General features: G+C 37.3%; 1 protein-coding gene and 1 long non-coding RNA gene across 2 annotated transcripts in view; one reads left to right on the top strand and one right to left on the bottom strand.

The window, feature by feature from the left end:
• Positions 1–919: 919 nt before the first annotated feature.
• CAPZA1 (capping actin protein of muscle Z-line subunit alpha 1) overlaps positions 920–15,427 on the bottom strand; it is a 49,583-nt gene continuing 35,075 nt past the window's right edge. Inside the window, exons 5-10 of the mRNA XM_007114251.3 lie at positions 12,904–13,110; positions 9,670–9,749; positions 8,636–8,714; positions 5,904–5,975; positions 3,241–3,303; positions 920–2,537 (exon numbers count right to left, since the gene is read on the bottom strand). Of these exons, the coding sequence (XP_007114313.1) occupies positions 2,397–2,537; positions 3,241–3,303; positions 5,904–5,975; positions 8,636–8,714; positions 9,670–9,749; positions 12,904–13,110 (642 nt within the window). The 3' untranslated portion in view covers positions 920–2,396. The remainder of the gene's footprint in view (positions 2,538–3,240; positions 3,304–5,903; positions 5,976–8,635; positions 8,715–9,669; positions 9,750–12,903; positions 13,111–15,427) is intronic.
• Positions 2,550–15,427, top strand: part of LOC129392078 (uncharacterized) — a 30,300-nt gene continuing 17,422 nt past the window's right edge. Inside the window, exon 1 of the long non-coding RNA XR_008617161.1 lies at positions 2,550–2,978. This is a non-coding gene — a long non-coding RNA (uncharacterized lncRNA). The remainder of the gene's footprint in view (positions 2,979–15,427) is intronic.

The following is a 15,427-nucleotide window of genomic DNA, read 5'->3' on the forward strand; positions in this document are numbered from 1 at the left end:
GTTAAGGAAATCAGGAGGTCTGTGTAGGACTTGGCAAGGAGAGTTGACTTCCTCCCAGTTATATAAGAAACCAAGGGCTTTAGATGGCCAAGAGATTTACAGTCTTTACAAAAGTCTATATGGACTAAGGAAATCAATGGGGCAGGCTGATGGGGTTAGTAAGTTAAAGGCAAAGGCCAGAATGCTTGAACCTGTACTACAAGTACATAGTGTAGTATACCTAAATGTCCCTCAAAGGGGTGGGAATTTTAACTGGCCTTGAATGGAAGGTGAAGCACTGAAACGCCTCTGGTTCCATTTTGGGAAACAGGATAGAAGCCTTTCCCACATGTCTGTAAGCAAGTTAAACTCATATGGAAAGAAAGCAGCATTTAGAGTTAAGTTGATGTGAAATAACTACCCAAGTTCACGGTGCAGGGATTCTTTCACTTCTACTTCCTATCTAGTAACTACAATTACTTGGGCCTTGTTTTCTGAGTGATAGGGAGAGAAGATAACTAGATTTTTCTTTTTGACAGAAATGGAAACCCCAAAACAAAGCCTTTGAAACACCAGTAGCCATTGAGTGTAAAGCAGTATGATCCACAGAGAAATTGCTCAAACTTTAAAAAAGAAAAAAAGTGGGGTAGGACTTCTCTGGTGGTCCAGTGGTTAAGACTCCACGCTCCCCACTGCAGGGGGCATGGGTTCAATCCCTGGTCATGGAACTATGGTCCACATGGCATAGCCACCAAAAAAAAAAAAAAAAAAAAAAAAGCTGTTCTTTGCAAGTCTTTGGATAGTCACTGAATTTATAGTAGTTGAAGGTAGAAACCAATTTCAGAAACCCTGAACATTCTCATTAAATAAGATCAGTTCCATATCTTACCTTGAGAACAAAGGCTGAAGAGACTGGCTCAAAAAGGAGAGACTCAGACAATTTAAGAACAAAACAGGTATATTTCTATTGGACTACCTGATACAGAGGATAGTGTGGTATGGATGGATAGTATGAATGACAAATAATACAAATATATTTTATTTGAAATAAACAAAAATGCTTACACAGCTCAATGGGTCACTTGGAAATAAACTGTTGCTTGACTGTATTACCAAGCAGAAACAAAGCTGAAACACAAACCCTTCTTTTGACATGTATTTGGAGGAAGACACTACTTGGTTTTTAAAAAACTGACCTTCCCTTAAGGCCTGGTCATAGAAGTGTAAACAATGTAAATGAATCCACCATTACCAGTTGTTATATCATATCTATGTTACCTGTGTATTCTGAGATCACACCTGTACCTGCCAATAAACCTGGGAAGGGTTGCTATATCACAGTTACATTTGAGTTGGCAGGCAGGACTGAGGAAGTAATTTGGAAAAAGTTTTACATCCTATTTAGAACAAATCACTAGTATTCCCTTAAATAACAGGTTACAATAGAAAGATACTGTCTGAACGTTGTCCTTCTCACTTTGGTTCATTTTTAGTTTTTGTTTGTGATTAACATAGTTGTTTGATTCGTTTATAGTACAATTCTGCCACAAAGTATTAAAGCACAAGATACCTATTATTCCTTCAACATCTGCATTTTTTCAAGTTTTATACTCTACTATATCCCTAGCATGTCAGCAGTTTTTGAATATTAAAAAAATAATAAGTGGGTAAAACTCTTCTAAAAATGCACATGTCTATAACTATAATGGTACTAGATGAGAAGGAAACAATAATGGAAGGAAAAAAAGCAAACACGTTCATTTGTAGGGAATGTGGTTCAAGTCTTTGGATTTAAAAACAACTTCCCCAGAGAAGCTGGCTATAATGGAATTTCCAGAAAACTTCCTTTGCCTCCAAAAAGGACCTGAAAAACCCCAATCCAAATGTTTGAAACTATAGTTATGAGATGCTATAAATGATGACCAAAGCAACTGGAGGGAGAAGGATGAATGTGTCTTCCATTCAGCTGTAGTTTTTAGCATAGCCTCTTTAGCTGTTGGTTGATCAGTAAAAACCACTGAAGTACCAGAAGTGCTTTGAAGGATTGGGTAGAAAAGTACTGAACATATTACCTGTCTATATCAGTGACAGGGCTTCATGGCTAGGAAGATTTTCTAAACAGTAAAATGACTCCAGGATAGATATCTCTCTCCATCATTAAATGTGGCAGAATTAAAAAAAAAAAAAAAAAAAAAAAAAGATTTACAAGTAGATATCGTGAAAACAGAAAATTACCGGGCAGAAAACACAAAATCAAGACAATGCTATAGGTTCAACAGTATTCCATGAGGCTAGAAAACCAGTTAACTTTGAAAGCCCTAGCAAAATATCACTCTTGTTTATAAATCACTTATTTATCATATGACCACACATTGCATCCTTTCTTTCCATGTACTGCAGAATCCTACATTCAGCCTTTAAGCATTCTGCATTTCTTTGCCAATCTTGTAGCTGAGTATCTTGTTCCAGTCGATTTTGGTGCGGGTAACTGGAAGTTGCCGGCGCAAGGCCTTGAACGTGGTGTCTGACATTGTTTGATAGTTTTCACTAATTGCTGTCTGCAACAGATAATTGAAAATAAGTTGCTTGAACAGAAACCATATGTAGTCAAAGGACATGCTTGAGTCCCCTAAGGACATACAGGCTGTAAGATTTCTAGTGAGCATTTCTCCAATCTCTGAAGCAGGTTATGAAGCCCACCTATATTATTTCTAAAACAAGGCCTATACAGGTATCCCCCGCTTTTCCAAAGTTTGCTTTATGTCACTTTGCTTTTACCAAAGCAAAAAGCAAAAACAGCGTTCAGCATTTGTTTTGCAGTGAGCCTGTTATAGGGGCAGGGTGCACCATGAGCAGTAACAGTGACCCCACCAAGCTCCTTCCTCAGGAATTACACTCAGCAGCTCAGCATCAAGCAAGCTGGAGCTGTGAACTGCATCTGCGAGCATCTGTGCTATACCGCAATTATTTGTGCACCTGAAAGCAAGAGGTGTTCTAAGGTAATTGCTTCTCTACTTTATGCCATTTGGACTTAGGAAAGGTTTCACAGGAACGCTCTACTTTGGGATAGTAGGGGAAATCTGTAGTACCTTCCAATGCCAAAACCTTGATTGTAAGCAGAATGCAAGGTCTGCAAAGTCTCCACTTACTAACACTGAGCAACATGTATATTTATGTTCAAAGGAGAGAGAAGTGTAACAAAATATGTTAAAAGCAAAATAAGGCATTAGGCCTAGAAAAATCAGTTTCAAATCATCTTACCTGATACTCATTTTCTGCATGCTCTATAATTTTAATAAACTCCTTAGCAGTTTGAACTTCATTCTAATAGAGAGAGGAAAAGGGGGAAATAAGAATTTTAAAAATTCTTAAGCAGTGAATATAATTCAGTAAGCAGTGAATAAAAAATACTAAAAAGTCCATCTAAACTAACATTTGTATAACAATTTAGTTTTTCAAGCTTTCCCATTCACATTATCTTCTTTGATTCTCACAACAACCCTGTGAAATAGATCTGTTATTATTACCACCTCAATTTTGCAGATGAGAAAAGAGAATCCTCTTAAGTGACTTGACCAAAATTATACAGCCTTTGAATGATAAAGATGGGATCCAAATCCAGGTCCTCATCAAAAAAACCCACACTTCTTTCCAATCTACTACAGTATGCCCCAAAGACATCATGATGTCTTGAAATTTTTGTGCCTTGAAAGTATCTCTGGTTTAAGATGATATAAACAATGCCCTCAGACATATCAGTCATATATTCTAAGCTCAGAGGCTCCTCTAAGCCAATCAATCACATTTTGCTTTACATGATTCGGGTACAAAATGAATTGAATCTCTCTCTTTCACAATTAAGTAAAACAGAATTAAAGAGGGTGAGATTTAATGCCCAGGGCAGCATCCCAATATCCTTTCAAAGAATCAAAACTATTTTCTATCCATAATAATACTAAGACATAGTTAATTGCCTTTTCCACTCTCACTCTCAAGTGTGTACAGTGTAGTTTCATAGAAGCTATGTAATGTGTGATGACTTCATTACTTTTTTTAAAAAAAATAAATTTATTTATTTATTTTTGGCTGCGTTGGGTCTTCATTGCTGTGCGCCGGCTTTCTCTAGTTGTGGTGAGTGGGGGTATTCTTTGTTGCGGTGCGTCGGCTTCTCATTGCGGTGGCTTAGTCTCTAGGCACTTAGGCTTCAGTAGTTGTGGCACTTAGGCTTCAGTAGTTGTGGCTCGCGGGCTCCAGAGTGCAGGCTCAGTAGTTGTGGCACATGGGCTTAGTTGCTCCACAGCATGTGGGATCTTCCCAGACCAGGGCTCGAACCCGTGTCCCCTGCATTGGCAGGCGGATTCTTAACCACTGCGCCACCAGGGAAGTCCCGACTTCATTACTTTTTGAGGGCTAATGTGTGAAGCACATATGAGAATCCAGTTGTCTTTTATTAAGTCAGACATTACACACTTTGTGAAAATGTAAATCAATGACATTCTTTTCACTAATTTTTTTTTAACTTGGAAAATACAGCTGTTTATTGTGAAAGTGAAGGTTAACAAGTAATGGGTTTGTTACTGTTATTTTTGCTTTAGATTTTTTTTTTTTGGCCATGCCACGTGGTGTGGCATGTGAGAACTTAATTCTCCAACAAGGTATCAAACCCGCACCCCCTGCAGTGAAAGCACGGAGTCTTAACCGCTGGACTGCCAGGGAAGTCCCTGTTATTGTTATTTTTAAATTAATAAATAAGTATTTTTAACATTTTTCGGTTTTAATTTCTACTAAGGTAGATAGATATAACACACATAAACAAAAGCTATTTGAGAATGCTCAGTAACTTCTAGGAATATAAAGAAGTACTGTGAATGCACGAAAAATTATGTCCCTTCTTTCCAGGTATGGAACACAATACTGTTTGATTGAATATTCCTAAAGATGTTCAGTTTCTCTAATGATATGAATGTATGAATGGTAACCCCTCTAAGGTTTAGTTTGGCAAACTTTCCTTCCTCCTGGTATTTATCAGTTGAAGATACTGCTGTTCCTTGAGCAAATCTCACAACTGAGAAAGAAAAAGAAGTTTGAATTCTCTAAAGCCATTATCACTATTCTCAGTCAAAGACAGTGAACTAACATCAGGCAACCAACAAAACGGGTTGGTTACACACTAACAATTATAAGCTGCCCAAAACAAGGACCTACTGCATAGCACAGGGAACTATACTCAGTATCTTAATAACCTATAATGGAAAAGAATCTAAAAAAAGAATATATACACACACACACACACACATATATATATATATATATATAACTGAATCACTTTGCTGTATACCTGAAACTAACACAACATTGTAAATCAACTATATTTCAATAAAAATTTAAAAATATAAAAAAGTAGAATCTTTTATAAAGTGCTTTAAAAAAAAGTAAAGGCTGCCAAAATCAAAGTAGTGAAAACAACCTGAATTTCTAGTGGCAGAATCAGTACTCAGGGGCCTCCATGGTGGCACAGTGGTTAAGAATCTGCCTGCCAATGCAGGGGACACGGGTTCGAGCCCTGGCCCAGGAAGATTCCACATGCCGCGGAGCAACTAAGCCCGTGTGCTACAACTACTGAGCCTGTACTCTAGAACCTGCAAGCCACACTGCTGAAGCCTGTGCACCTAGACCTTGTACTTCGCAATAAGAGAAGCCACTGCAAGGAGAAGCCCGCGCACTGCAACACAGAGTAGCCCCCGCTCACCGCAACTAGAGAAAGCCCGCGCAGCAACGAAGACCCGACACAGCCAAAAATAAAATAAATAAAACAAATTTTTTTAAAATAGAGAAAGAAAGAATCAGTACTCAGGATCAAAACTATTTTTTTTTAAACAAAAACAGGATGAAAGTGAGACAGACATTAAATATTCCACACTCACCGAAACAGTTACTGAATCCTGTACATCTTTATGACTAACCAACTGAACATTGCCATCTTCATAATAGTGAACCTGTGTGAGACAATATTTGAGCAAGTTATGTAGGTCACATAGAAACTTACTGCTTAGAGCACAAATCCATGCTTTCAGCCATCCCCAAACTTATCAAGTCTGAGCAAATAATTAATATGACCAATGGTAATTTACAGTGGTGGTTAAAATTCACAGAAAACTTAAATTTAAGAATTCTCTTTCCTTAGCAGGGAAAACTCATTATTAATTAATAAACAACATTTATTATGGGCTTATTGCTTTCCAGACACTGTGCTACACATTGTGAATACAAAGATCTTAAATAAGATTTCACTCTTAAAAGTATTAAAATAAAATCAATTAACATTAGTTTTTCTCTGTGAAAACCAAGAAATTTTAATGGATCCTAATTCTTTACACATCTCTCCATATATACCATCATCGTTTTTGGTTAAGTAGATCTGACCAAGTGCAGGAAAAGCTTGATTGAGGGTTAAAGACAGGACTGAAAAATAAATATTCTTTTCGTAAATCAGGCTACAAAAATAAGTAAGGCAAAAGCAGTCCTGAGAATGTAAGGCAAAGTGGGGTACTACAATTATGATAACAATTAGCAAGAAGGAGGATTACCCAAGAGACAGACTAACCATTCAACCAGATGTAAGGCTCAGGAAGTTTTAGCAATTTACAAGGTAGGTTCAGTCACAGTCACCAAAAGTAACAAAACCTTTCCTAGGTTTCATCTGCTAATAAAAATTTCAACATGACTATCATCAATGTAAATCCTCAGAAATTGTTGCCTTCCCAGAGCTATCCTTTTGCTTATAGAATAACCAAAGGTTTAAATATCTTAATGACATTTCTAAATAACTCTCACTCTGATTTTTAAAAGATATGTAAATGAAGTAAGCTTTCCCCCAAAGTGTGATCAGCCAGTCTATAGTAAGTTATTAATGAGGTCTGGGTACTGGGCCCTGTTGTAAAAGTCTTATCAGAAACCTCTGTGATGTGCGCTCTTAATTTATAGGTTTGCCTTGGCAAAGCTGAAACACAAGTAACTGATTTCCTTCTAGGAGGAAAATAAATTTCTTTGCATAAATTTATAGTAAGCTGCCAGGTTAATACTGATGCCACAGTTACAAGAGGTCTAGAGCATAGGGCTACTCACAGACATAGTCAACAGATATAGAACAATATATTTTCTTCGGTTGGGCTCCCCCAGAAGCCGACCCCGGGATAAAGATTTGTGAGATGAAGTTTATTTCGGAGGTAATCTCAGGAAGCACTAGTAAGGACTGAGGAAATGAGACACAGAAGGCAAGGAAGTGTTCTAGGTGCATTAAGGAGCACATTACAGCTGCGGGCACTGGACTCTGGAAGACTATGCAGAACATGCTTTAGAGTTGTCCCACCTGAGGGGTGAAGAAGCTGGCATATTTACCCACCAACTTTTGAATGGCACTAAGGGCTGTGCCAGAGCTATGAATGTAGTACTTCCAGTTTGCCTCATCTGAGTTGGGAATGCTCCTGAAGCTAGGAAAAGCTCCCAGGAAGAGAGGTGCAGCTACTTGTAGCAGGAAGTAATCAGTATGTACGAAAAAAGTGGTTACAGATGACATCTCCTATGTATATTTTGATTAAATTATACCATTTAAAAAGGCAACTCTTGCTAATTGTTATTAAAGCAAGACTTAACCACAATATAATAGAGGTAAAATCAGGTACTGATCTTCTTAGATATTATTAACTGTTTAATCTGACTTCAGAGTTAGTTGGGCTTAAGAATTAAATCACCATGAATTTTGAAAGTCAAACCTGTTAGGATATCAGAAGACTTCAATCCAGATAGGCATCAAATGAGTTAATAAGCTCCTTATTCACCTGCCTGTCTGTCCTGACACCAGCATTAGAAATCTACTCTGCTTGGTTTATCACACTTGGCCATTCTCTCTAGTTCCTCTGTTTTATTTACTTGGTTTAAAACCTCCTGTCAGGGCTTCCCTGGTGGCGCAGTGGTTGCGCATCCGCCTGCCGATGCAGGGGAACCGGGTTCGCGCCCCGGTATGGGAGGATCCCACATGCCACGGAGCGGCTGGGCCCGTGAGCCATGGCCGCTGGGCCTGTGCGTCCGGAGCCTGTGCTCCGCAACGGGAGAGGCCATAGCAGAGGGAGGCCCGCATACCACAAAAAAAAAGAAAAATAAAATAAAACCTCCTGTCATTACTGTAAAATAAATAAATAAAACAAAACAACAAGTCCATTCATGTAGCTTTCTTCAGAGCTAAGAGTTAACCTTAAGTATATGTATATGTACACATTTAAACGAGAAACATAAAAGACTCTAAGTAAGTTCCAGTAGCTGCTATATAGTCACTTCTTAATAATTAGTTATTTTCTTTTTTCGTAGAACTGCTGTTTGATAATTCCTGGAAAGATCTTAGGTTATCTTTGAAAGAGAAAAATAAGAAGCAAGCAGTACACTTCACATGACTATCCTTTATCAACCCAGAATAGCTCTATTTAACTACAGTACTTCCCTAGGAAGGAGGCTTCAACTTCTATTTCTATTTACCATTGATCTCCTTTTGCATCTACATATAGCTGTTCCTTATTTCTAATGTCAGAACAAATATCAACTTGCATGTTTGTTTTAAAGATGTGATGTTTTAACATGGCCTATTAACATATTGGGATCTCACCTGAATCTTAAGTACTCCAACCACCTGGGCTGTAGATGGTGTGATGGTGAACTTCCATTCTGATCTCCAACGACCATTCCTATTAAAACACACACAACACCATAGAATTAACAATAAGAAAGAGGTGATTTGCCACTGAGGCAGAGAATTTGGGAAATTGGAAAAAAAAGAAACAAGTCATTTCCAGTTTGACAAATCCAGGGCTCTATCCACTCAAATGTAAGTTTGTATCCAACTGGCCTAATCATAAGCCTTTTCTAAGTTATTTTTCACTTTCACTTTTCATTTTTTATCTTGGAGTAGAAAACCACACCTATTCTGCTCATCAGAGGCTTTTCCACAAACAAATGGATGGGCCACTGAGTTATGCAGTAACTCAAGTATTATTAAACAAACTCAAGTAAAACTCACACTTTCCACTGCGTACTTTATTAATCACTTACTCTCACTCAATGTAAGAGTAATATTTGAAAGATAAATTATAAAATCTTAGAAGAAATCTAAATGATCACATCCAAATCCCTCATTCTGCAGTAGGGAACTGAAGCCTCTAAGTCAGATAACTTATCGCAAGCTAGTTAGATTAAAAACCAAGTCTTGGGCTTCCCTGGTAGCACAGTGCTTAAGAATCCGCCTGCCAATGCAGGGGACACCGGTTCGAGCCCTGGTCCAGGAAGATCCCACATGCCTCGAAGCAACTAAGCCCGTGTACCACAACTACTGAGCCTGCGCTCTAGAGCCTGTGAGCCACAGCTACTGAGACTGCGCACCACAACTACTGAAGTCCCCACGCCTACAGGCCATGCTCCGCAACAAGACAGGCCACCGCAATGAGAAGCCCGTGCGCTACAACAAAAAGTAGCCCCGCTCGCCACAACTAGAGGAAGCCCGTGTGCAGCAACAAAGATCCAACACAGCCAAAAATAAATAAAAATAAAATAAATTTATTAACAAAAAACAAGTCTCAACTGCTGGTTTGGTTTCTTTCCTATATAAATTAGATTAAAAAAAGAAGAGAACATCTACTTTCTTACCAGAAGTTTTTAGGCTGAAACTGGTGGCTTTCAATACATGCAATAATGGTCTGTTGTCCATCTATAGTTTTAGCATAAACCTATTGTTAAAAAAAAAAAAGTTAGATTCTTGAAAACATATTTAAACAACAAACACTATACAAAAGCAGTGTGCTAAATCCTTGGGGGAGATGAAGAGTCAAACAGGGTAAGCTTACAACTCAGAGAGTTCATGGAATATGAACACAAACCACATGGAATATGAACACAAACCACATGTTAAGTTCTAGAGAAGAGTGGTACAATGAATACAGAAGGAAATACTGCTTTAGGTTTAGGGTACAAGAGAGGTACCAGTTGGAATGGGCCTTACAAGACAGATGAGATTCTGATAAGTAGAGACTGAGAATAAAGATGAGTAGGCAGTTCAGGGAGGAAACGGGGGTGCTGGTCCAGTGAATGACTCAATGGTAATTAGTTCTGTCAGGTTAGAGGGTGTGTGTGAAGTGGAACTGTGGAAGATAACATAGGATGGTAGATTTAGGCCATGTAGTAGTAGATGTAAGGTAAGAAGACTGGACTTTATTCTACAGGCAACGGACAGAAACCAAAACAACATGACCAGAACTATTATTTGGGGATAATAATCAATATTGGTGTACAGAGTAAAATGGGAGAAAAGTTGAAAGTTAGGCCACAGAATTAATCTAGGCAGTAAAATAGGGTAGTGTCAATGGGCATAAGGATGCAGAAGCACAATCAAAAGTCTGGCAATATATTGCAAGTGAAAGGCAAGAGAAAGGAAGGGGCCAAAGTACTTGCATGCTTGGGTGACTAAAAAGACAGTGGTGTCATTAACAAATTAGAAAATTCAGATGGAAATGTCCAGCTAGGAGTTAGAAATACCAACTGTTCCTTAGTGTAGGAGAGGTGAACAAAAATGTGATCACCAAGGAAAAGAAAAAACAAAAGGCTTTACAGTCCACAAAATGTTTTTATATTTATCTTCCTTTTGCTCTAATAAATATAGTGAAACACACTGTTATTATCTATAGATGATAAAGTTGAAGTTCACAGAGCTTCTTGCCCAGGGTCATTCAGAAAGTGGTTAAGGTAGAACCCAAACCCATTGCTTTTCTGACACCAAATTCTGTAACTTCCCCTACATTAAATAAACTATGAGTTTTTGAGAGAGAGATATACACCAATGGGGAATGCCTACATTTACAAAAGTAGGGGAGAGGAAAAGAAATAAGCAGAGACAGAGTAAGAATAATTAGAGGGTACTGACGTAGCAGTCTAAGAAAAGATAATTTCTAGAAGTAGCTGGTTGGCCTCAGTGTGAAATGCCATACAAAAGTCAAGGACCAAGAAAAGGACACTGGGTCAGGCAATTCAGGAATCATTAATAACCTCAGAGACCAGTTTTTGTAGAGTAGGGACTGAAGCCAAAATTCATAGGGTTAAGAAGTGGATAAGTAATGAGGAAGGCACTAGTAGGAGCAGAATGCTCCACGGTTTGGTTGTATAGCAGAGAGAGAGATGAGGGAAGGGAGAAGTAGAGGAGAGGGAGGAGGGGCAAGGTGGAAGGAGAAGAGAAGTAACTTACAGGAATTACTATCTTGACTGAAGAAATGTCCTCCCCCACCCCATACCCAACTCACTTAAGGACAGGAGAAATAAAAATATTTCTAGGTAAAGAGAACTATACATCAGAAGAAAAAACGAAGTCACAATTAGACATCCTGAAGTAGATAGGATTGTTTCAAATCAAGAATATGGATCCTTCTTCCTCAGATTCAAGTATATGGAAGAAAGGGAAGATTTCTGAGTGTGGAAAGATGAGAAATAAAAAGATCTCATGTCATTCTCAATCCTATTTAAGCGTGGAGGAGTAGCTGCCTAAGGACAATAGGAAAGTTTTGAAACACAGTACAGTTGATCCTTGAATGACACTAGTCTGAACTACTGTTTTATTTAATAGTAAATACTACAGTGCTACATGATCCACCATTGGTTGACCCGCAGTTAGATGAATCCACAGACACGGAACCATGGATACAAAAGGATCTCGGACATGGAGGGCCTATTATAAGTTATACTCGAATTTTCAACTGCATGATGGGTTGGTGCCCCTAACCCCTGCATTGTTCAAGGGTCAACTGCATACAGAAAATATCAGGGATTACTGAGATAAAATTAAGAATTACTAAGCAGAACAGCTGAGGATATGACACTTCATTACAGTAGACACTGTTAGAATAATTCCATGACTTTCTGTAGCTCATTTATTAGCTAAGAGAAGTGAGAAAAAGACACAGTAGAGTTACTCAGTGTGGAAGCTCTCCACATTAAGAATGAGTAGTGACAAATTCTGAATAAGTAATAAATGATGAATTGAAAGTATATTTAAGAATGAATAGTCAATTTCTTAAAAAGTGTGTGTGTCATGTCTCCCTTTGCAATACTAGGTTCCAAAATGGAATTCTGTACTTATCCACCATAATAGGTTTTCTCCATTATTTAAAAACAAAAAAACAGGAACAAAAACAAATCAAACATACAATAATAACCAGCATTTATGCAGAGCTTAACTTTGTGTCAGACACTTTCTAAGCACTTTCTATGCATTAATATTCCAACACTTTAATAATGTCACAATTTTACAATGGAGAAATGATGACAGAACCAAAATTTATCTTTTTTTCCACCAAAAGGTATTAAAAGAAAGTCAAAATTACCTTTGATTTTTAAAAAATTGTTTAGTTCAAATAGTTTAGACTTTCCAATGAAATCATTTAAACTATGCAGAAGTAGCTTTATAAAAAGCTTTTTTGATGGGTATAGGGCAATTTCTCATGAATAAATAAGACAAATGTGAAACAGGATACACTGAGATTTAAAATTTTTATGCACCAGGGAATTCCCTGGTGGTCCAGTGGTTAGGACTTGGTGCTTTCACTGCTGGGGCCTGGGTTCAATCCCTAGTTGGGGAACTAAGATCCTGCAAGTTGCACGGTGCAGCCAAAAAATTTAAAAAATAATAAATAAAATAAAATAAAATAAAAATTTTATGCACTGGGATTTTAAGAAGGAACTTTCAATATAAAATTTTCCATTTATACCCCTTTTGGGAATAAAATGCAGAAGAGACTGTAACTAAGAAGAGATGTTTGTGGCTGGCCAAAGCCTCCAAATGATAAGGTAAATATAAGAAAAACAACACTCTAATAATGAAGCAGGCAGATACTTAACAGTACAGAAGCCGTTGGAATAATGATCTTTCACATAGGCCCTTAAAGCACTGTCACAGGATTCTCTCCAAGACTTCAGACCTCCATCTACTTCCTCTGGCTGGGGGTCACTTGCTTCTTTCCGTAAGTGATCAAACTTAAAGGAAATTTTGTTTCTTGGATCTAAAAATCTGCTATTACCCAGGTCACCGTGTTCTGTAATTAAGACCTTCCAAAGAATAATTACAAATATAAGTAACTCTGTAAAAAAAGAAAGTTCTTCTTGTCACATTTTACAAAACAAACAAAAACAATTCTGGAGACGATTAACTTTTCATTTAGTCAGATTTCTCTTTCATAATCGTTTTTTCAATCAATTCACATTTTTATTTTTATAAAAATATTATGTTTTGGGTAAGTCAACTCTAAACTGCAACATTTCCCCCATCCTAACAATACCCTTCATTTCTTGGTTTCTGTTTAATATACAACCTACGTATATACATATAACTGTAATAACTTATATGTATACTTTTGTATTCCTTTTTCACATATTTCATGAACTTTTTCCAGAGTCATTACACTTAGCATTTAAAATAGGTAATACAATAAATCACATGGTTCAAAAATGAAAAAAACTATATAAAGTAAAATCTTTTTCTCACCTTTATCTCCCATTCACCAAATTCCCAACATATTCCCCCTTTCCACACAAAGGTAACTGATTTTATTAATTTAGAGCAAGAGTTGTCTTTGGCAAGCTATGCATGAGGTGGCATTTGTTTCTGTAAATAAAGTTTTGTTGAACATAGCCCCACTTGTTTGTTTTTGTATGGTCTATGGCTGCTTTCCTGCTACAATAGCAGAGCTGAGTAGTCAAGGCTGACTCTTTGTCCCACAGGCTGGTAATATTTACTATCTGACCCTTTACAGAAAAAAATTTGCCAATTTCCAATTTAGATTATTCTTTCTTTCTTTCTTTTTTTTTTTTTTTTTACAAATAGAATTGAATATTCTAATTCTCCACCCCTTTTACACAAAAACTGGAATACTATACTGTACTTTTTCTTTCTTTTTAAATCTGACGTATCTAGATGATCTTTCCATACTAGTGCTTAGAGAATTTCCTTGTTTTTTATAGCCATGTATGACTCTATCGTACAGGTGTACAAAAATTTATTCAACCAGTCCCCTATTAATGGATAGTTTGGGTAGTTTCTAATCTTTTGCTGTTATGAACAATACTGCAACGAATGTCCTTGTATGTTCGTTATGTACAAATTATGTACATGTGCCAAGCACACCTGTGGGATAAACTCCCTGAAGCAAGACAGTTGGGTCAAGGGTAAATGCATTCATAATTTTGATAGAGATCGACAAACTGCCATCACAGGATGTTGTACCAAGGTACAAGCCCATTTCTTTTCACCTTAAAAAAAAAGTCATTTATATTTCCACTTTGGTGAACTATGTGTACCTAACTTTTGCCCACTTTTCTACTGAGTCTTTGGTGTTTTTCTAGTTGAACTCCAGGGAGATTATCCTTTTGCATGTGTTTTGAGTTCCACATATTTTCCCCTAACTTGCCATTTGTCTTTTGACACAGTTACCATTTAAAATTAACTATATATGATCTCATTATATGTATATCTCATTATACATACATACCATAGTATACTTAATCATTTCTGAATTGAAGGAGCTTTAAGCTAGTTACAGTTTCTACCACTGAAAGCCACTATAAGTTCTACCATAAATAAAGTCTTTTCTTCTCCTTAAAAAGAATTCTTTGGGGGCTTCCCTGGTGGTGCAGTGGTTGAGAGTCTGCCTGCTGATGCAGGGGACACGGGTTCGTGCCCCGGTCTGGGAAGATCCCACATGCCGCAGAGCGGCTGGGCCCGTGAGCCATGGCCGCTGAGCCTGCACGTCCGGAGCCTGTGCTCTGCAACGGGAGAGTCCACAACAGTGAGAGGCCCGTGTACCGCAAAAAGAATTCTTTGGAAAGAATTCCTACTTTTGAGATTTCTGTCCTTATCGTCAGACTATCTTTAAAAACCTTGTTTATAATGACAGTAGGAAAAATAAATAAAACTATTTCCTTAGTCTTACCTTCATAAAGCTTTCTCATTATAATTTTGCAACTTATGTAACTACAAGGTAAATATATTCACATTAAAATTTTAATTTGTACTTGCTTAATTACTATTAGTAGGTGATCTAACACTTTTCAAGTTTGCTCTGTATTCTCCAATTGGGTACAGTTGGTTCATGTCTGTTGCTCATTTATCCACTGAACTCTTGGCATCACCCTTAGGTATTTGAATACCCTTTTTATTATGTTTGAGGTACATATTTTCTCCTTTTAAAATCTTATTTTTAAAATCTTTTTATTTTGCAGAAGTCACTTTCTTTGATAAACTTTTCTAATGTTTCATCATTATGCAAGCTATGAATCTCTTTCCATTTCCTACTAAATTTTTTTTTTTTTTTTTTTTTTTGCGGTACGCAGGCCTCTCACTGTTGTGGCCTCTCCTGTTGCAGAGCAC

Source organism: Physeter macrocephalus, chromosome 4, assembly GCF_002837175.3.
Source record: "Physeter macrocephalus isolate SW-GA chromosome 4, ASM283717v5, whole genome shotgun sequence".
Classification (NCBI taxonomy): domain Eukaryota; kingdom Metazoa; phylum Chordata; class Mammalia; order Artiodactyla; family Physeteridae; genus Physeter; species Physeter macrocephalus.